The sequence below is a fragment of the Lepidochelys olivacea genome (assembly GCF_965140295.1).
Source record: "Lepidochelys olivacea isolate rLepOli2 genome assembly, chromosome: 6".
Taxonomy (NCBI): domain Eukaryota; kingdom Metazoa; phylum Chordata; order Testudines; family Cheloniidae; genus Lepidochelys; species Lepidochelys olivacea.
Window position 1 is genome coordinate 64,918,109 of NC_140416.1, and position 22,197 is coordinate 64,940,305.

Genomic DNA, 22,197 nt, shown 5'->3' on the forward strand with positions numbered 1-22,197 from the left:
CTAGTTGATATTACTATAGTTTAGGTAATAATGGGCTTTACTTTTTGAAGACCTAATTTGAGTGTTTAATTCAGCAGAATCTTAACATACAAGGTCCTGCCCAGAAGCTGGTATGTTTGAAAGTTAAGTTGCAAAAAAAAAAACTTACTGCGTTCATAACCCAAACTGTTTTTTTCAGAATGTGATTTTGTATATCATTAATCCCCCAAATTGTTTGATCTCTTTATAATTGTAGAAGGAAAAGAAATAGATTTGTTTAAAGTCATATTTTAAATAGCTGGATAATGTTATGATCAGCAATTACATGTAATTGCACATCCCAGGATAGAGTTACTCAAATCCTGTGCTGTAGTGCACAGACTGTTCACTATAAGGTTCAGGGGAAAAAAAGTTCTCTTATACAGCATTTATTTGCCTAGGTGCATTGTGGATTTATTTTGCCTTCCTTTGAAGCATCAGATACTGGCCACATTAGTGTCTTAACTTGATGGACTAATGGTCTGACCCAGTATGGCAAATCCTGCTTTCACTGCACAGGGCAGTAATCCTTTGTTCCACATTTTGTAGTATTCATAATGAAGACTTTGTACATACCCATCTCTTTTAGTCCCTATGTTCTCTTGGCTATCTGGCTATGTTATAGTCCATCTGCTAAATGTTAGTCATGTGAAGTGTGGGTTTTTTGTTTTATTGTTTTAAAGCTGGTCTAGTGGGAAGAAAATGTGCTCCAATTCAGGAGACTGAAATACAGATTCAGTCACAATAGGAAGTGTCTCTTGTCATTCATGAGTGGCTATGTCTAGTTGATGCTAGGAGTAGAATTGTCAGACTTGAGTAAGAGCAATGGTGACTGTGCATGTGCAAGAGAGAGTGTGCTCCAAGTCTGCACTACAAAATTTGTCAGTCTAGGTTGTGAAGAGATGTGATTTATGTCTGATATATCTGTGCTGGGGAAAGTTCTTGCAGTAGATGCAATTAAACAGTCAAAACTATGTGTTAGCCAATGTAGCTTATTTTGCTTGGGGAAGATGGGCCTGGAATAAACTACGCAAGTGAAAATACAATTTTGCTACTATAAGCTGTGTCCAGATCAGGAGCACTTTTATAATATTACCAGTATAGCTATATTGACAAAACAGTCCTACTATAGACCAGGCCTAATATATGATTTGTGAAAAAGGGGGTGGATAATATCAAACGAAGAGAACAAGATAACAGATGAATGACTAAAAACCAATACAGGAATTTCTGCCTGCTTTGTCATTTAAGAATTCATGTTCTGTAAGACATCCTCAAACTTGTAAATGCGGGGAAGCACCCTCTTAACTATTTCTTATTGCATGTTGCCTGAAAAATGGAAGTAAACTTGTGGCATCATCAAACAATAAATGGAATAATGGAATTTATTTCAATATACCGTAATAGATAGTTGCCACATTCCGTCTTAAAGATGGTTGTATTTCAGTGGTGACTGAAGTGATTCTGTCATTTATGTAAGGGCTTTTGCAGTAAAGTTACTGTTAAATATAAGCAGTAAATTATAGTTTTAGATCTCTTCGAGAGGATCTTTATTTCTTTACAGGGAGTCTGGTAATTGTTTGTTGATCCTTGTCTTTTGATGTTCTTACAGCTTACCTTTGGCCATTGAGTCTTCGAGAGTTGCCTTGGGACCCAAACGAGGTCCATCTGTTACTGAGAAGGAAGTGCTGACCTGTATCCTATGTCAGGAGGAGCAGGAAGTGAGGCTGGAGAGTGCTGTGATGGTATTATCAGCTTGTGTCCAGAAATCCACTGCCTTAACTCAGCACAGGGGGAAAACTCTTGAACTCTCAGGTGGTAGGTGTACCTCTTCAGCTAAGAATATCAGCTGTTGCTGTTCTCTTCTTAGAACTCACTTCAGTTGTATTTAATTAACACTTTCAGCTAATCAGATTACTGAATGGTTACTTTTTTTAATGAAAGTTTAGTTAAGAATTTTAGTCATGTATTTTAGATGGTCTTAAAATCCTTGCCATAAAACTAAAAATCAGACATGGAGGAGAATTTACTGCCATTCTCCCTTGTAAAACAAAGATGAATTCCATGTGTACATGACTCCTACTTTGAGTAAATAAAACAGTACACAGTCCTTCCAAATTAATTTTCTGAAGCAATTGAGTTTTGTTCCTTAAACCGAAGAGTGTGTATTCTAGCACAGAAGATACAAAATGAGTGGCTGTTTCTCTCTGTTGCATATTGATCCAACTGTAGAAATTGATTTTTAATTAGCTGTTCCTGTCTTGTTATAAACCCCAACCAGGCATCTGTACAAATCCTGCTCATTCAAGTTTATTAACATAACATAAACAAGAACGGCCCAAACATTGGAGTGTGTAGAAAGATGAACCAAAAACATCCATTTTTCTATTGTTTTTTCTTTATTATTTGTAATATGCTAGTGCCTAGGGACCCTAGTCATAGATAAGGACCACATTTTGCCAGATGCTGTACAGACACATCTTGATACCAAAATTTAGGTTAAATCACAGATAAAGATGCCATTCATAGAATAATAGAATATCAGGGTTGGAAGGGACCTCAGGAGGTCATCTAGTCCAACCCCCTGCTCAAAGCAGGACCAATCCCCAATTAAATCATCCCAGCCAGGGCTCTAGTGTATCCAGTGAAGCTCATCTCTAGTAACTTTTCTCAAATCCTTCCTGTAACAGTATGCCAGGTTACCAAAGTAGCTGGGGAAAGAAGGAAACAAATCTTCTTCACTTGCCGAAGGCCACTTGCAGATAGATATTTTAACTCCCCTTTAGCAGCATATTCAGTTCTTCTGTAGCTCACCTAAAGGAACAGGTCTTTAAGTGATTCCCTTCTCCCCCCACTTGGAGAGCTGCATGAGTGGGGAAAGTGTATGTGCCTGTGTATATGTTGACACCAGTATAACAGTGGTCTGACGCCAGGGTGCATTATATTACATTCTTCACTTGACTTTTAGTACCTGTAAGGTATAATTTACTATTACATGCAAACAGAGGTCTTACTTTAAATTCTTTTCTACTTTCTTTGTGTTCATGTTATAATACAAGCATATTTGTTCGAACAGAAAGTTCTACCCAGCTTACATAAGGAGTTCTATTGCCATTCATTTCTGTACTATTCAAGGCCACCTTTTGTGAAAAATTAAATCCTGTCGACTGCATATTGCAACACAACAGAATCTGTTAAGTTTTCATAATGGTTGCCAGTGATTTCTTGTATGTTAAGAATTAGTCTTTGCTTTTGGATTTGGTACAGTAGTTCTTCAAATGCTTGCTCATATCAGTTCCAGTGTAGGTGTGTGCTCACCCCAAGCATCGCCACTGGAAAGTTTTTCCCTCAGAGGTATCCATCAGGTTGGCTCTGGTGCCCTCTGGAGTCGTGCCCTCATAGTTCTGGTATATAGGGCCCCACTGCCCCCTCAGTTCTTTCTTACTGTCCGTGACGGTCGCTGGAACTGCTGCTTGTCCTTACGTTTTTCCACACGTACCTCTCTCAGTGTATTTTGTTGATTATCTGTAAATAGCTGTTTATCTAGAGTTTAAGTTTCAGTTAGTTGCAGATTCTGCTTAGCAGGATTAGCCCTTCCCTGGCACTGGGGTATGCCTTCGTCCCCAATATTCAAGCGGTGTGTGTTGTGCCATAAGCCAATACTGGTTAGTGACCCACACTGCAGCTGTCTCAAGTGTTTGAGGGAGGCCCATGTGCAGGAGCGTTGCAGGATTTGCAAGAGCCTCAGACTTCGAATGAAGGAGGACAGGGACACTAAACTCAAATTCCTCCTTATGGAAGCAGCACTTCGTCCCCCTTTGGAACCAAATCACGTTACCTGGCACTGAGTACTTCGGCTTCAGTACGAAGCGTCCTGGCATCTCTAAGAGGGATGCAGCTCAGGGATCCCCCACTGTCGGCAGCAGCTGGTCGGCTGCAGGGCCCCCAGTGTCACAGAGATCATTGGATGTCACGGATTCCACAGATGTCACATAATCTTAGCCTTAGTGATACCCAATGACTGAAATGAGCGAGGGCATCCCACCAACAGTCTGGCTACTGGGGCAGTGGCAGATGCAGCTACAGTGACCATTCTGGAATTCCTGGGTTTTTCAACCAGTCCAGGGTCCACACTCGAGGAGGTCCTACTCGGTTGCATTGGAGTCAAGAGCTCTCGCATCACCTACCTTGGAGCAGGGACCAGTCCTCAATCCTGAGCCCTGTACTGAAGTGCAAGACCCGGCATCACAGAACCTAGCTGGTGCAGAGGATGAGGAAGAAGGCTCCTTACTGGTAAAGGCATCCCCTTCCTCCTCTCCTGACAAGGCAGTGGTGGGAACAAGTATAGTACCTTCCCAGGATGACTACAAGGCACACTGGGAGCGCCTCAGGAGGGTAGCCCAGAACCTGGGTATCCATGCCTTGGTGGACATCTTAGTGGCTTCAGGGCCATTGTGGGTGGCTCTGCCTTTGAACTATGCCCTTTTGGACCCCATCAAGGCCTTTTGGCAGATGCGTGCATCCCTCCAACCTACTGCAAAGAGGATGAAGAAAAAGTATTCTGTTCCTCCTAAGGGGTATGAATTTATGTCCACTGATTTCTGTCTCCCGCCACCCCGGGCTCAGTTGTTTGAGTGGCAAATGAGCAGGAGCAGCAAGGGTTGGCTCCCAAGGCCTAAGATGCCAAAAAAATAGACCTTTTTGACAGGAAGGTGTAGTCAACTGGTAGTCTCCAGTTCAGGATAGCAAACCAGCAAATGCTCCTAAGCTGTTATGATTTCAACTCCTTTTGCAATGGCAAAATTCAAGGAGCTTTTGCCGCAGGAGTCCAGGGGTGAGTTCTCTGACTTAGTTGAAGAGGGGAGATTGGTGGCAAGAGCATCCCTTCAGGCAGCTTTGGACATGGCAGTTTCTGCAGCCTGATCCATGGCTTCAGCTGTGGTCATGGCTTCAGCTGTGGTCATGTGGTCATGAGAGGACATATACTTCAGTCCTCGGGGTTACCCTATGGCTTGCAGCAGACTGTGCAGTACCTTCCATTTGAAGGCAAGTCGCTCTTTTCAGAGCAAATAGACTCAAAGCTGCATAATCTGAAAGACAAGAAGAACCACCCTGAAATCGCATATACCGGCTCCCTCCCGGAAGCACTATAAGCTCCAACTGACAACCCGCTTCTACTCGCCACAGCGCAGACAAGACTATAGCAGGAGAAGGAGTAGAGGCTATAAGAGGAGGCTTCTGTCCCGGTGCCAGGCCTCCCCGCCAAGACACAGTGTGGTCTAACAGGCCTCTTGATGGGATGCTCAAGGGCGACATACCAGGACAAATGTGTGGATCCAGTTTCCCCTATATTTGTGGTCCAGTTATCCCACTTCTGTCGGGCATGGGCCCGCATTGCCTCAGATCACTGGGTGCTATGCATGATAGAACTGGTATACACCCTTCAATTCAGTTGTTCTCCCCCTTCCCACTCTCCCTCCTTGTCCCTCTTCAGGGACCCTGCTCACGAGCAACTTCTGGTCCAGGTGGTGTGGTTGCTCCTCAGGGTTGGAACCATGGAAGAGGTTACATTGGAGCTAAGGGTCCAGGAGTTCTACTTCCTAATTTCAGTATCCAACAGGGATCTCAGACAGATCCTGGACCTGCAAAACCTCAACAGATTCATGAAGAAACTGAAGTTCCACATGGTCTCCTGGGCCCCCATTATCCCTTCTCTGGATCCAGGGGATTGATATGCTGCCCCAACTTGAAGGATGCGTATTTTCATATTGCGATCTTTCGGGGACACACAGTTCCTATGATTCGTTGTGAACCACATGCACTACCAATTTACTGTGCTCCCATTTGGCTGTCAGTGGCCACTCAGGTGTTCGTGAAGCACATGACAGTTGTTGCAGCCTTCTTGAGAAGACAAGGGGTTCAGGTCTGCACTTGCGTCAACTACTGGCTGATCAAAGGTCAGTCCAAGGGCCAGGTGGAAGCAAATGTGTAGTTAATACAGTCAACTTTCCAGGATCTGGTGCTGTCAAGGTTCCTTCCCCACTCTGAACTTTAGGGTACAGATGTGGAGACCTTCATGAAAGACCCCCTAAGCTTATTCTTACCAGCTTAGGTTAAAAACTTCCCCAAGGTACAAACTTTGCCTTGTCCTTGAACCATATGCTGCCACCACCAAGCTTTTTAAACAAAGAACAGGAAGAGCCCACTTGGAGACATCTTCCCCCAAAATGTCCCCCAAGCCCTACACCCCCTTTCCTGGGGAAGTCTTGATAAGAATCCTCACCAATATGTACAGGTGAACACAGACCCAAACCCTTGGATCTTAAGAACAATGTTAAAAGAAGAATTTTAATTAAAGAAAAGGTATAAGAATCACCTCTGTAAAATCAGGATGGTAAATACCTTACAGGGTAATCAGGTTCAAAACATAGAGAATCCCTCTAGGCAAAGCCTTAAGTTAAAAAAAGACACAAAAACAGGAATATACATTCCATCCAGCACATCTTATTTTACCAGCCATTAAAAGGAAATCTAACTCATGTTCTAGCTAGATTATTTACTAATTTAACAGGAGTTGTAAGGCTGCATTCCTGATCTGTTCCTGGCAAAAGCATCACACAGACAGACGAACCCTTTGTGTCAAACCCCCGCCCCCCTTCCAGATTTGAAAGTATCTTGTCCCCTCATTGGTCATTTTGTGTCAGGTGCCAGCGAGGTTATCTTAGCTTCTTAACCCTTTACAGGTGAAAGGGTTTTGCCTCTGGCCAGGAGGGATTTTACAGCACTGTATGCAGAAAGGTGGTTACCCTTCCCTTTATTTTTATGACAGGGGCTATCAATAAACATGCAGAAATCCACCCTTCCCAGGTTCAAAGAATATAATTTGTTGGGGCGATCCTTAACTCAACCTAGGCCAGAGCTTTTCTTCCAGAAAACCAGTTCAGAACTCTGAGGGGTCCTCAAAGAGAGCCTGAGGAATCACCCCATGACCACAGCAAGGAACTGCTTAAAGCTTCTGGGGCATATGGCATCACATAAGACTATGGCTCGGATCTCTCCAGGCTTGGTTAGCGTCTGTTTCAGCACCAAGCCGACACGATCTGGACAGGGTGGTCTCACTTCCCCCATGGGTGATTTTCATCTTCCTTTGGTGGCTAGACTCCCATTCTCGAGACCCCAACTGTCAATGTGTCTTGTTACAGATGCAGCAGTGATGGTAAAAGGGGTTCAATTGGGGATGCTCAGGGCCTCTGGTCCAGGGAAGAGCTGTTGTTACACATCAATATGAGGGAACTGAGGGCGTGCACCTAGCCTGCCAGGCATTCCAACCCCAATCGGAGGGCAACTGCATGTCGATCCTTACAGACGACACGACAGCAATGTTTTACATAAACAGACAGGGCAGAGCACACTCCTTTCCCCTGTGCCAGGAAGCTCTTTGGTTGTGGGAATTCTGCATAGCCCACTGAATCCACCTCAAAGCCTCCTACCTCCCAGTGTCTTAGAATGAGTTAGCGGATCATCTCAGCAGATCCTTTTCCAAGTGGTCCATTCATCGAGATGTTTTGAGCACCATTTTCCAGAAGTGGGGCACTCTCCAGGTAGACTTGTTGACAGTGGTGCACAACAAGAAGTGTCTTCAGTTCTGCTCCTTCCTAGGCCACAGCACGGGGTCACTAGTAAACAGATTTCTCCTCCCTTGGACGGACCATCTCTTCTATGCATTCCCTCCCATCGTTCTTATACACAAGGCCCTGCAGAAGGTCAGAAGGGGCAGGATGTGCCTTATCCTGGTAGCCCTGGCCTGACCACGTCAGCACTGGTTCACCACCCTCCTCGATCTCTGTGGACACGCAATCAGTCTGCCCCCATTTCCAGACCTGATCTCTCAGGACCTTGACCATCTACGTCATCTGAGCCTTGAGTCTCCATCTCATGGCATGGAAGCTCATGGCTGAACCCCACACAACAGGCATGCTTTGGACCTGTTTGTAAGGTGCTTTTAGGGAGCAGGAAACAGTCCATTGGAGTAACTTACCTGGCAAAGTGGAAGAGATTCTCAATCTGGTCAGCACAAGTGTGTTTTGTGTACTCAGTCAACATTGCCTTTCATTCTGGATTACCTACTACACTTGAAACTGTCAGACTTAACAGTAAAAAGAAAAGGAGTACATGTGGCACCTTAGAGACTTGTGGCACCTGTTGTGTGGTGTGTGGTTGCTGGTGACTATTTGCTTCAGGTTGGGGGGGCTGTCTGTAAGCTATCAAGCATTCTTACAACTACAATACCCACCTGCTGAAGTGAAGAAACAGATTGACAGAGCCAGAAGAGTACTCGGAATTTCACCTACTACAGGACAGGCCCAACAAAGAAAGTAACAGAATGCCACTAGCCATCACCTTCAGCCCCCAACTAAAACCTCTCCAACACATCATCAAGGATCTATAACCTATCCTGAAGGACGACCCATCACTCTCACAGATCTTGGGAGACAGGCCAGTCCTTGCTTACAGACAGCTCCCCAACCTGAAGCAAATAGTCACCAGCAACCACACACCACTCAACAGAACCACTAACCCAGGAACTTATCCTTGCAACAAAGCCTGTTGCCAACTGTGTCCACATATCTATTCGGGGACACCATCATAGGGCCTAATCACATCGGGGGCACTATCAGAGGCTCGTTCACCTGCACACCCACCAATGTGATATATGCCATCATGTGCCTGCAATGCCCCTCTGCCATGTACATTGGTCAAACTGGACAGTCTCTACGTAAAAGAATAAATGGACACAAATCAGACGTCAAGAATTATAACATTCAAAAACCAGTTGGAAAACACTTCAATCTCTTTGGTCACTCAATTACAGATATAAAAGTTGCAATTCTTCAACAAAAAAACTTCAAAACCAGACTCCAACGAGAGGCTGCTGAATTGGAATTAATTTGCAAACTGGATACAATTAACTTAGGCTTGAATAGAGACTGGGAGTGGATGTGTCATTACACAAAGTAAAACTATTTCCCTATGTTTATTCCCCCCCTCCACACCCCACTGTTCCTCAGACGTTCTTGTCAACTGCTGGAAATGGCCCACCTTGATTATCACTACAGAAGGTTCCGCCCCCCCCCCCCGCCCTCTCCTGCTGGTAATAGCTCACCTTAAGTGATCATTCTCTTGTTACAGTGTGTATGGTAACACCCATTGTTTCATGTTCTCTATGTATATAAATCTCCCCACTGTATTTTCCACTGAATGCATCCAATGAAGTGAGCTGTAGCTCACGAAAGCTTATGCTCAAATAAATTTGTTAGTCTCTAAGGTGCCACAAGTACTCCTTTTCTTTTTTCGAATACAGACTTACACAGCTGCTACTCTGAAACCAGACTTAACAGTACCATGTATTAGGTTTTACCTAGCTGCAATCTTGGCCTTTCACCTGTGGGTGAATGGCTGGTTGATCTTCTTGAACCCAATCTGTGGTCGTTTTCTTAAGGGTTGAAACAGCTATACCCCCAGGTACACAACCCACTCCCTCCCTGGGACCTCAACTTGCTGCTGGCAAGGCTAACAGGTACCCCATTCAAACTGCTGGCAAGGTGCTCTTTGCTCTACCTGTCCTGGAAGGTGGCCTTCCTGGTCCATTAGTTCTTCCAGAAAGCCATCTGAGCTCTTACTTCAGAACTACCATACACTGTAGTCTTCAAGAACAAGATGCACACCCGACCTTCCTGCCAAAATTGATCTCACAATTCCATAGTAACCAGGATATCTTCCTACAAGTCTTCTACTCGAAACCACATGCTAACAGGGAGGAACAGAGACTACAAGCATGTGCTAGCATTTTACACAGAAAAGACTAAACCCTTTCCGAAATCCACTCAGCTCTTCGTAGCCATTGCAGACAGAATGAAAGACTGTCCAGTCTTGGCCCGGAAAATCTCATTGCAGATCACTTCCTGTATCCGCACATACTACGACCTTGGGAAGGTCACGGCTCCTCCCCTGACAGACTATTTTACAAGAGCTCAGGCATCATCGGAGGTGTTTGTGGTGCAAGTTCCCATTCAGGACATCTGTAGGGCAGCAACGTGGTAGTCAGTCCACACTTTTGCGTCCCATTACACCAGGGTTTTTCAACCTTTTTCTTTCTGAGGCCAACCTAACATGCTATAAAATCTCCACAGCCCACTTGTGCAACAATAACTGGTTTTCTGCATAAAGACCAGGGCTGGCATTGGGGGATAGCAAGCAGAGCAATTATGTGAGGCCCCACGCCACAGGATGGCCCTGCAAAGCTACATTGCACAGGCTTTGGCTTTAGCCCTGGGTTGTGCGGCTCAGGGCCCTGGGTTTCAGCTTCATGCAGTGGGGCTCCGGCTGTCTGCCTTGGGCCCAACTGAGTCTAACAAAAGAATGGCCATACTGGGTCAGACCAAAGGTCCATCCAGCCCAGTATTCTGTCTACCGACAGTGGCCAATACCAGGTGCCCCAGAGGGAGTGAACCTAACAGGTAATGATCTAGTGATCTCTGTCTTGCCATCCGTCTCCACCCTCTGACAAACAGAGGCTAGGGATGCCATTCCTTACCCCTCCTGACTAATAGCCATTAATGGACTCAACCTCCATGAATTTATCCAGTTCTCTTTTAAACCCTGTTATGGTCCTAGCCTTCACAACCTCCTCAGGCAAGGAGTTCCACAGGTTGACTGTGCTGAGTGAAGAAAAACTTCCTTTTATTTGTTTTAAACCTGCTACCCATTAATTTCATTTGGTGGCCCCCAGTTCTTATATTATGGGAACAAGTAAATAACTTTTCCTTATTCACTTTCTCCACACCACTCATGATTTTATATACCTCTATCATATCCCCCCTTAGTCTCCTCTTTTCCAAGCTGAAAAGTCTTAGCCTCTTTAATCTCTCCTCATATGGAACCCGTTCCAAACCCCTAATCATTTTAGTTGCCCTTTTCTGAACCTTTTCTAATGCCAGTATATCTTTTTTGAGATGAGGGGACCACATCTGTACGCAGTATTCAAGATGTGGGTGTACCATGGATTTATATAAGGGCAATGAGGTATTCTCTGTCCTAGTCTCTATCCCTTTTTTAATGATCCCTAACATCCCATTTGCTTTTTTTACTGCCGCTGCACACTGCATAGACATCCTCAGAGAATGATGCACGATGACTCCAAGATCTTTCTCCTGATTAGTTGTAGCTAAGTTAGCCCCCATCATATTGTATGTATAATTGGGGTTATTTTTTCCAGTGTGTATTACTTTACATTTATCCACATTCAATTTCATTTGCCATTTTGTTGCTCAGTCACTTAGTTTTGTGAGATCTTTTTGAAGTTCTTCACAGTTTGCTTTTGTCTTAACTATCTTGAGCAGTTTAGTGTCGTCTGCAAACTTTGCCACCTCACTGTTTACCCCTTTCTCCGGATCATTTATGAATAGGTTGAATAGGATTGGTCCTAGGACTGACCCTTGGGGAAGACCACTAGTTACCCCTCTCCATTCTGAAAATTTACCATTTATTCCTACCCTTTGTTCCCCGTCTTTTAACCAGTTCTCGGTCCATGAAAGGATTTTCCCTCTTATCCCATGACGACTTAATTTACGTAAGAGCCTTTGGTGAGGGACCTTGTCAAAAGCTTTCTGGAAATCTAAGTACACTATGTCCACTGGATCCCCTTGTCCACATGTTTTGTTGACCCTCTCAAAGAACTCTAATAGATTAGTAAGACATGATCTCCCTTTACAGAAACCATGTTGACTTTTGAGCAACAATTTATGCTTTTCTATGTGTCTGACAATTTTATTCTTTACTATTGTTTCAGCTAATTTGCCTGGTACTGATGTTAGACTTACCGGTCTGTCATTGCCACAATCACCTCTAGAGCCCTTCTTAAATATTGGCGTTACAATAGCTATCTTCCAGTCATGGGTACAGTAGCTGATTTAAAGGACAGGTTACAAACCATAGTTAATAACTCAATGTGAAACTGCAGAACTCTTTCAGAATTCCTGGGTGAGTGCCATCTGGTCCCGGTGACTTGTTACTGTTAAGTTGCTCAATTAATTCCAAAACCACCTCTAGTGTCACTTCAATCTGTGACAATTCCTCAGATTGTCACCTACAAAAGACGGTTCAGGTTTGGGAATCTCACTAACATCCTCAGCTGTGAAGACTGAAGCAAAGAATTCATTTAGTTTCTCTGCGATGACTTTATTATCTTTAAGTGCTCCTTTTGTATCTCGATTCACCAGGGGCTCCACTGGTTGCTTGTTTAGCAAGCTTCCTGCTTCTGATGTACTTAAAAAAACATTTTCTTATTACCTTTTGAGTTTTTGGCTAGCTGTTCTTCAAACTCCTTTTTGGCTTTTCTTATTACATTTTTACATTTAATTTGGCAGTGTTTATGCTCCTTTCTATTTACCTCACTAGGATTTGACTTCCACTTTTTAAAAGATGCCTTTTTATCTCACACGGCTTCTTTTACATGGTTGTTAGGGCACGGTGGCTCTTTTTTCAGTCTAATGCTGGCCCTGCTTGGCGGACCCCCTGAAACCTGCTCTAGGCCCCCTAGGGTGCCCTGGAACCCTGGTTGTAAACCACTGCATTACACCATCACCCAACAAGCCAGCGACAAATGCGGGTTTCGGCTGAGTGGTGCTGCAGTCAGCATGCCAATGAACTCTGAACCTTCCACTGGCCCAACTGCTTGGTAGTCACCTACTGTTGAAAGTGTAGGTGATCATTAGGAGAATCTTCTGTTGCTGACCTCAGTCAGCAAATCACCTCCATCACCAGATACTGGAGCAAAGAGAGTACAGCTGAAATCCCTGGCAGATAAAGTGATTGAACACACTGATGCCTTTTTCCAAAAGATAATTCAACAGAGAAGGATTTCATTTATTGACTGACCATTGATTTCAGATTTCTTTTTTTTTTTCCTTTGGTAATTTCACATTAAGCTAGGACTGGATAGAACAAGGGGTGGAACTGTAGCAGCATAGTTATGCTTGTGCTCCCCTGTCAGGGCATTGTTGTGAAGAAGTTTGCAAAATCAGATTTCTAAATTGAATGTGCTTACTGTGGATAAATGAAAACTTAAAGGGGTTTTTGTCTGAATTGACCAAATGTGTACTAATATTCTTTTAATTTTTTTTGCCGCCCCCCCCCCCCCCCCCCCAATCTTTCCAGATACATTAGATCCTCTTTTCATGGATCCAGATTTGTCATGTGGAACCCATACAGGAAGCTGTGGTCATGTAATGCATGCAGCCTGCTGGCAGAAGTAAGAGGATATCTTTGCAATACTGTTTCATGTTTTATCTCAGATTGGTGTCTTAAGTATCTAAGAGTATACCAACAATCTCAGATTGGTGTCTTAAGTATCTAAGAGTATATCAACACAGCAATACAAAATATTGAAGTTCAAATAAGAAGTAAGCCAGTCCAAGTACTCAACCAGAGAAAAATCAAAGAAATCTGGTACAAGAGCCATATCAAAAATCAACAGAAGGCAGTACCAAAAGGAGCCAAGTTTCCATTGGCCTAAAGAATAGTCTAAGTGGGGTAAAACTGGTCAAGAGCAAGAAGCCACCTCTCATAGATGGGACCTGCATCATGCCCTTACGGTATGCAACAAGGGACACTGATAAACGTCCAGGAGAGAGTTACGCAGTGAATGATCTTCGACCATGTATGCATGTCACTAGACCAGGGCTGACTACACTTAAGGACCAAAGCAGGCCTTCCCCAACCAATCATAACTGTCAAGTGACTGCAATTGCCTCTGGACAGAAATACTTAAGGACTTGACTACGAAGGGCTTTTTGTCTACTAGTGCTTTTATATCACAATGAGTGACATGTTGGTTAGAAAGAGAGACAAATAAATATTGACAAAAAGCCTTAGATTGGTTTAAGCTGTGAAAAGTAAAGTTAGACATTTCTTCACAGTGAGATATCAGAAAGATATGAAGAGCAGGATCAACCTATTATAAGTTACTTTGTGATATCACATGATACAGACACTATCTTGGAGGCTTTTTGATTTTTATATTTGTATGTGTCAGTTGGCTATAGTCTAGTTATACTTTCAGTGCTTATTATCTATTTTTAACATATGTTTTTATGGTAAATATCAACATAAAACAAATAAGCACCCTAAAAATCATACAGAAAAATGTTTCTTGAGTATTCTACATGAATGACTTCTACTCTTGGTAGATCCTATCCACATACATCTAAATAGAACTACATTGAAACCCGGTTTCCATGCCCTTGTAAAGAAAAATCTAACTTACTCTGTGAGTAGATAGGATTAAAAGAAATGGACAGAAGACTCTCTTCTCTTATACTAGATTTTGCAGAAGGTTTGAGTATAATCTTTTGTTCATTACATAACTGATATGTTAATGTTTCAGTTTTACTCAAAAGAATGCCTGCCACTTACATTTTAAAGGAAAATATATACACACACAGCAGACAAAATACTGCAAAACATACTTTGTCTAACAGACTGTTTGGAATGAATGGAATACCTATGTAACTTCTATTTTACATTTATTGCAGCTCTTCTGCCTGTTATATTGTATAATTTGGAAATATAAAACGTGTTTTGATTTTTGTAGAGTTTCATAAACATTTTGTATGTGTAGACCATTTTTTCAGATATCTTTGTCATCTTTCTTTTGTTAGATTTGCTTGCCTTTTCCTTCATTGCTCTTAAAATATTATCATTTAATTAGAAGATTTTAGTTTAAATTTAGACCTAAAGTTAGACAGACAAATACGTATATAAGCTGCTTGTGTGTCTGGTTTTCACATATGTGCTGATTTTAGATGCTCAACTTTGAGCAAACAGATTTGAAAATTGGGTTTCTTCTCTACTAATGGAGGTATCCAGGCCATCGAGACCTTGGGTGAAATCTGCGTGCTTACTGCATGGATAGGGAAAATTAACAATGAAACCTGGAAAAGATCACTCTTATTACACCAACTCCTATTTTAATAGACTGTCTCAAAGTATTCCCATACATATTGAAAAGTAATCTGCTCCCACCTTTTATTGGGAAAACTATCTCAATTAAACTGATTTTCTTTCCTTTGACCACATATTTAATGTGGGTTTCATTGTGGTTTTTTGTTTTTAAATTTACTTATACCACAGTTCTATGTATCCAAGGTGAATTTTCTGTAAGGATGTCTTTGAAATGTAAATTATCCCCTTCCATTTTACTTCAGCAAAAACAAGGATATATTTTTATATCTGGTGGTGAGACTGGATCCTCACAACAGATTAGTCACTTATGGACATTCATCCATGAAATGCTATTAGCTGTTGTTAAAATAGCATTTATAGGATATTTATGTATTTACCTTTGCTGTGGCTTAACTTTAAATTTATAATCTAGGAATATAATGTGTGTATGCTTGAGGTGCTTTAGGATGTAACATTAGTTTAAAATGTTGGGGGCGGGTAGGTAGCAAATTTCAGTATTGCTTGAGTGTAAATATATTAAATAAAATACACACTTATATGGAGGTTAAAAGTAGGGAAATCTCTCTGCTGTTCTTGCCTGGAAAGTGCTCTGAAATTACCTGGTTCACATATCTGTTCAAAGATTTAATTTTGTTTTGGTGTCCAAGCATGTGCAACATCTATGTATTAGTTGTGTAGCAGAAGAGGAGTCTGGTTGTTGGCATAGAAAAGTACACACCAGATATACCATTTTGCCATTTGAATTCTTATTTCTGTGTTGCACAGAGGCCATTTTCCTTGCTAGATGATTTTTCTTTTCAATGTTGTAGGTACTTTGAAGCCATGCAACTGAATTCTCGACAGCGTCTTCATGTTGAACAGATTTTTGACTTGGAGAATGGAGAATACCTTTGCCCGCTCTGCAAGTCTCTGTGCAACACTGTGATTCCCATTATTCCTTTGCAGACTCAGAAGATAAACAGGTGAACTCCAGGGACAGTCTTATTTCATGATTCTAAGAATAAAAGCTGTCTAGTGCTTGTAGGGGAGTCAACCTCTGATGGAAAATTTTGAATAATCTTTCCAACTGCTATATAGGGCTATTTAAATCCTTATTGATCACCCACCCTGTTGTCTGTCCTGGAATCCAAAATCTATTCTTGGAAAAAATTTCTAATACCATGGACCACTTAGGTTTCTTACCAATGAGAAAGTATTTCTAGTACTTAATACAAATTCTAAAGTTTAGTTAATGTTTGCTTAGGGTATCTAAATACTTGTGTAAATGCTAACTGTGAACTTGTTCTTTTTCACAGAGATGTACTATATGTTTTTCAAAGATTAGGCTTCAGGTCATCAGGTCACTGTTTACCTATGTTTTAACATAAGCACTGCTTTTTATTTCTATTCTCAGTGAGGATGCAGAGGCAGTAGCTCAAGTTCTGTCCCTGGCTAGGTGGTTGGAGATTGTCATGGCCAGGATATTGGGGTACAGTCTGAAAAACACTAAAGGTTTGTTATCTTAGCTTTTGTACTTTACACGAAGATCATTTCCAGAAAAATACCCTTTGAATTTTTCATTATAGTAAGAAAATTCGAATCTTTTTATTTAGAACAGAAAGTATTCTGATTCTAGAACAATCAGCTGGTGTTTTACGTACAGAGTTTGCTGCGTGATTCTTCAGTCATGTAGTCTCACTATAAGGAAATACATAAGAAATTTAAAGTATTTGTATACTTTTCCTTTGTGAATGGAGGATTCAAACACATTGTACGCTCTCTTCTTGTCTCTGAAGGCCTCTGTTCCAAAAAATGGTGATCCAGGGAAAAATTTTCAAAAGTGCTTAAGTGATATAGGAGCCCAAGGGCTTGTCTACACTTGAAATGCTACAGCTGCACTGCCGCAGATGCCCTGCTATAGTGCTTCAGAGTAGACGTTACCTACACTGATAGGGGGAGTTCTCTCATGGGTGTAAGTAGTCCACCTCCCTGAGAGGTGGTAGGTAGTTAGATGGAATTCTGTGGTCAAACTAACGCTGTCTACATTGGAGATTACGTCAGTTTACCTACCTCTTTCAGAGGTGTGGATTTTTTGTATCCCTGAGCAACACAGTCAAGCCATTTTAATTTTCTGGTATAAACCAGGAATCTTACAGGGGATTTAGGTTCCTAAGTCATTTCATACTTTTGAGAACTTTACCCTTAAGCTTTAAAAATAGCTCTAAATAAATGAGCAACTACATTAAATCTTTGAACAAGTTTATTAAAGTGGCTGATTACTTTTTAAGGGAAAAATGTCATTATTCAGCCAAAAAAAACCCGATCATTTTCAGTTAATTTTCTAGGCGGTGCTAATCTGAACAACACTTCTGTCAGTCTTATTGTGCAACTGTCATGCATAAGTTGTCAGTAATATACAACAAACTGTTTTTAGATACATTCATTTCTTATGGGGGTACTTTTTCAAAGTACCCTTAAATCAGTGACCTTTTTTGACACAGCCATGTGTCCGCATTAGTTAACTGAAGCATAAGAAGAGAGCACCAATACTGTGCTATTAGCTGTAGTCATGGATGCCTGCTAGCTATCTCAAAAACATTCAAGGAGATGATGGTCTAGGTCTTTAAAAGCAGCACTCCAATGAAGGGCATCTTTGGGTTACTCTCTTGCAGTGTGAGGTACGTTTCCATTTATTTCCAGATATTTATGCTCATGACATTTCCAGGAATTTAATAACTCCTTTCCCTGACCCCTTGGAAGACCGTAAAACGTGCACTTGGCAGGATCAGCAGGAACACAGCCCAAAGACCCTATTAGGCTTTTTTGGATTAAAATATTTCATTGAGAATTATATAAAAATGAAGAAGGGAATTTTAAAATAAAAGGCCAAAAATAAATCTATCTATTAATATTGCAGGAAAGCATCAATATGCTTAGTTATAGAATATTGACACATTCCAGGGATTCATACTTAGCAGGAAAATTCTCTTTGGCTGTTTCTCTCACTGTCTGCTTACCAGCCAAGCACTGCTTTTGTGTCTCAAATTTCTGAGAACAGAAGAAAATGCTATTTAGGGAGGTGGATTAGAACACAGATTAGCTGGTGAGAAAGCAGTGGTCTGTTACAATTTCAAAAGCAATTTAAAAGAAAAAGGAAGTCTGTGTATGTTACCGCAGTTGTGTTTAATGTGATCTAATTTTTTTTTCTGGAAGGAGAGAAGCAAAATACTCCATCTTTAATCAGCAAAGGAATGGGAGACTTTACTTCAGAATTCCATTCCATCCTTAGTTTTGGAGTTCAGCCTTCGTAAGTGTTGCCAATAGTTTGTATTTTGCTGGAGGAATCTGAAAGTTCTATGTTCTGTGTTTTTTAAAATGATTTAGATGTGTCTCAAGATTTTGGAACTTGCCTTCAATCTTTTTATTAAAAAAAGATGTGCGTTTGTTCTGAGCACAGAACTGGGAGCCAAGAACTTCCTGACTTGTAACTGCAGCTTTGCCGCTGACTCCATGTGCATTTAACCACTCTGTGCCTTAGTTTCCTCAGGCATCATGTTTCTCTGTTTTGTAAGAATTAATGTTTTTAAAGTACTTCATTGATAAAGTTGTTTGTTACAGATTTACTGTGGGGAATAAGATTGGGATGTCTAATATTGTACGGAAAAGAAAATTGCCCCTTGGGATAGAGAGATTGAATAGACAGATCCTTTGGCTTTGGATCTCTTTACAGTATGCCTTGGTCTTTTCCGTCTCCTCCAGATACTGCTCCAGCTAACCTGCCCACTGTACTTCTACTGCCCACAGCATGCTGAATAGGGTGGTAGTTCTTCACCCCTTGTGTTCTCTGCTATCCATGCTTAGTGTGGTTATACTCTGAAAAATGTAAAAAATTGCATCGGTAGCTCTTTACTTCTGTTATGTTGTTCCATATCAGAATTGCTTCAAGCACAAATAAAAGCTTTTTTCCCCAATTGCTGCTGCAGCAAATGTATTCTGGTCAAAAAGCTAAATTGGGTTCTTTGTCCGGCTCAGGCATCATCTTCAGGAAGAAATATTCTGTTTGGAACTTAGTTAAACATTCTGATATTGATGTGTGAGCCAGAGTAGAGTCCAGTTCATTGTGTCATAGCTGTGTTAGTTGAGCAGGAATTGGCACTTATACTTCGAACACACACAAAGCAGATCTGTTCTTTAAGAATGTGCTGGTTTTGCATAGTCACTTTTCTGATCAGAGTTGTCCCTTTTAAGGAATAAGCAGGTACGAACTTTAAGGAGCTCCTTTCTTTTAGCAAAACTGCAGAATTATTCAATTTAATTTTAGGTTTGAAATACTGTCTCCCATTGCTAGTCCTTTATGAGAGATGGATGAGAGGAGATATGTTTTCAATGTGACAATTAAGTTTCTCTTTCCCCACAGTGTAAGTTCATTTCCCCAATTTATCACTTTTTGTAATAAAATAGTTGTTGGTGCTCTTTTCCTGAATATGGGGTATAGTATGCCATGCATACTGAGGCCTATATTTTCCCAAATTTGCCCCCAGCTTATTAGCTCTCACCCTTCTCAGTTCTCAAACATTTGCTTGTTGAGGTCACTAAACCAATGCACGTGTATACCAAGGAGAAAACCGAAGTGCAAGAATCTGTACCGGTTCTCCACGATGCATTAGGACTTGTTTTATGGATTTATGGATACAGTCGCTTCCTTGTTTCTCTTACTGCAGATAAATGGTCTTGGTGTTCAGGAGTTCTTTCACAAGGAACCGTTTGTCTTCTTATTAATGACCTTGTTAGCCACTGACCTTTAAGTTGCAAACACTATTACTAGTTCACCAGCTGAAGTTAACCTTGCCTTTCCTTCACAGAGCCAAATACTCAAACAGTATTAAGGAGATGCTGGTTTTCTTTGCCACCACTGTTTACAGAGTTGGATTAAAAATTGCTCCCAATGAGGCTGATCCTCGCATTCCTCTGATGACTTGGAGCACGTGTGCTTTTACTATCCAATGTATAGGTAAAGTAGATGTTTCCTCTTTCTCGTGACTCTGAACATTTCCTCTTATTACATTAATTTAAAATTGAGATGTTTTAGTTTGGATAAAGGTTTATTCAAATGTGAGAGCTGGAGTGCCAATCATGATAAACGTCTAAGGTGATCTGCCAGAGTACAGTCTCGCCCACAACTCTGTGTATGTACATTGGTGGCTAGCCTGTAGCATCCCCCATGCTGCTACAGCTACACTGCTATTTTTAGTAAGCCAGCTGAATCAAAGCTAGCTCAGATATTGCGTGCACATGCTACAGTTGTGCCTCCTGATTACTGTGTAGACCTGTGCTATGTGACAGCTGTCCAACAGGGTTCATTAAGCTGTATAGTCTCTCGTCGTCCTTAGCAAAATGTCTCAGAATTAAAAATGAGGTTGAGTGCTCTTCACCTCAATTTTGCCGAAAGGAAGAATTTCATGATGGTTGCCTTTATAATTTAAAGAAATTGTGGGGATGACAGAGATGCCTAATTGAATTGAAATGATGGGGAAATCCCGAGGACTCTTCATTGGACCAGTTTTTGAGTAAGGTTGCAAAAAATGCCCCTTAATTATCCCTGAATGAATTGTGTGGTATTTTTCATTACTTCCTCAGTGTTCGTCCCAATGGAACTTTCTCAGAATTGGTAGAAGCAGTGTGAACTTGACTTGACTTACCTTAAAACTGCTCTCTGGCAAAGATGCTAAGAGGGTGCCTTGTAGCGATTTAAAAAATGATTTCTAATTTCTCCCTGGAGGAAGATCTGTTTTTACAAAGATGAAATAATCTGTACCAATAAAAAGTATTGCATTGCTTAGCTAATGTATTTGTTGTTTAGCTTTCAACCTCACTTCATCTGTTAGCACTGTTTGCATAGCTATAATCCCACGTAAATGTATTTAGTTGGATGTGCCATTTTGCCTCAACATAGCTGGCAAGATGCAAATTCAGTTTTGTATAGATATATAGTGGAGCAACAGCATTTTGAATGTGAAGCACTGGGAGCCCCGCAACTGGGTTAGAATTAATGTGCCTTCTTAACTACTGTGCATGTTGCATTCAGCTGATCTCCAAAATAGGATTGTGGGCTGACACACTCCATATAGGAGGAAACATGTTACTTGTCAACAGAGAAATAAAGTGCAGTGGTAGTTGTTCACAGGTGTTAGCAGTAGAACAGGCTATGGAGTAAAGTGAGAAAACCAGATGGATGATCAGGCAAAGCAGGTATAAATTTGTACAATCTTACTGAAAGCTCTCTCTCCTCCGTCTCATAAATCCCTGAAGATTACTGTGTGTGGGAACATCCAGTAGTAGACCACAGGGAAACTACTGCAGGCCTCCATGCAGTTGTAAAAAGAAAATTGTCTACTTGGTTTCTTGGGACATACGCTATTTTTAAACCTAGTCATAACATGCATTTTCAATGAGTGATTGCACACATGTATTCCACGCAGCTAAGTGCATGCTGGAGCCAGAGAATTTTCTGCAGATATTGTGTCAGCCTCATGTGTGCCTTGCACATACTTGTGGCCCCTCCGAAGGCTATATAAGAGTAGCCACCACCCTGAATCCCCTCAGTTCCTTCTCTTCACCAGTAACCAGAGCTAGAACTCCCCATATAGTTTTTAATTCTGCATAGTCAACAAGTTTAGCTCACTACTGTACCTGTAAATAGTTAATGAGCAGTTAGTGACCAGTAGTTAGGTTTCATCTTTTATTTTATTTTATTTTATTTAGTTATTTTAATAGTTATCTTTTGGTGCAAGGCACTGGTGGCATCAGTGCTTGCTGGGTCTTTAAGCATTGCCCATAATGTGGAATGTCTATCTTGAATAGTGACCCCCCAAGACACACACACATACACACTGCATTTTGTGCCTCAATGAAGTAGAGGTGTAGTATCTGCTATTCTTTGATGAAAAGAATACAGATTTCCAGAGATTTGTGCCTCAAACCCCATCTTGTGCAGCAGGTGATGAGACCTGCTTTGGCCCCAGGGCCCTTGAGTGAATGTCCTACTGCACACATGCAGTCCATTACCGTGGCTGCAGTGGCCTCGGACAGACCCCTGGACTCAGACGCCTCTCTCCAGGGAAAGAGGAGTCAGTCTTCTCCATGACCTTCCCCAAAGAGGACCCATAAGACAGACTGGAG

At 41.6% G+C, this 22,197-nt stretch overlaps 1 protein-coding gene across 2 annotated transcripts in view; it reads left to right on the plus strand.

Annotated features, from left to right (window-relative positions):
• UBR1 (ubiquitin protein ligase E3 component n-recognin 1) overlaps positions 1-22,197 on the plus strand; it is a 145,690-nt gene that overhangs the window by 87,009 nt on the left and 36,484 nt on the right. For both annotated transcript variants that reach the window (XM_084631233.1, XM_084631232.1), the window contains exons 30-35: positions 1,631-1,836; positions 13,234-13,327; positions 15,849-16,001; positions 16,433-16,530; positions 18,232-18,325; positions 19,881-20,029. In XM_084631233.1, the coding sequence (XP_084487359.1) occupies positions 1,631-1,836; positions 13,234-13,327; positions 15,849-16,001; positions 16,433-16,530; positions 18,232-18,325; positions 19,881-20,029 (794 nt within the window). The remainder of the gene's footprint in view (positions 1-1,630; positions 1,837-13,233; positions 13,328-15,848; positions 16,002-16,432; positions 16,531-18,231; positions 18,326-19,880; positions 20,030-22,197) is intronic.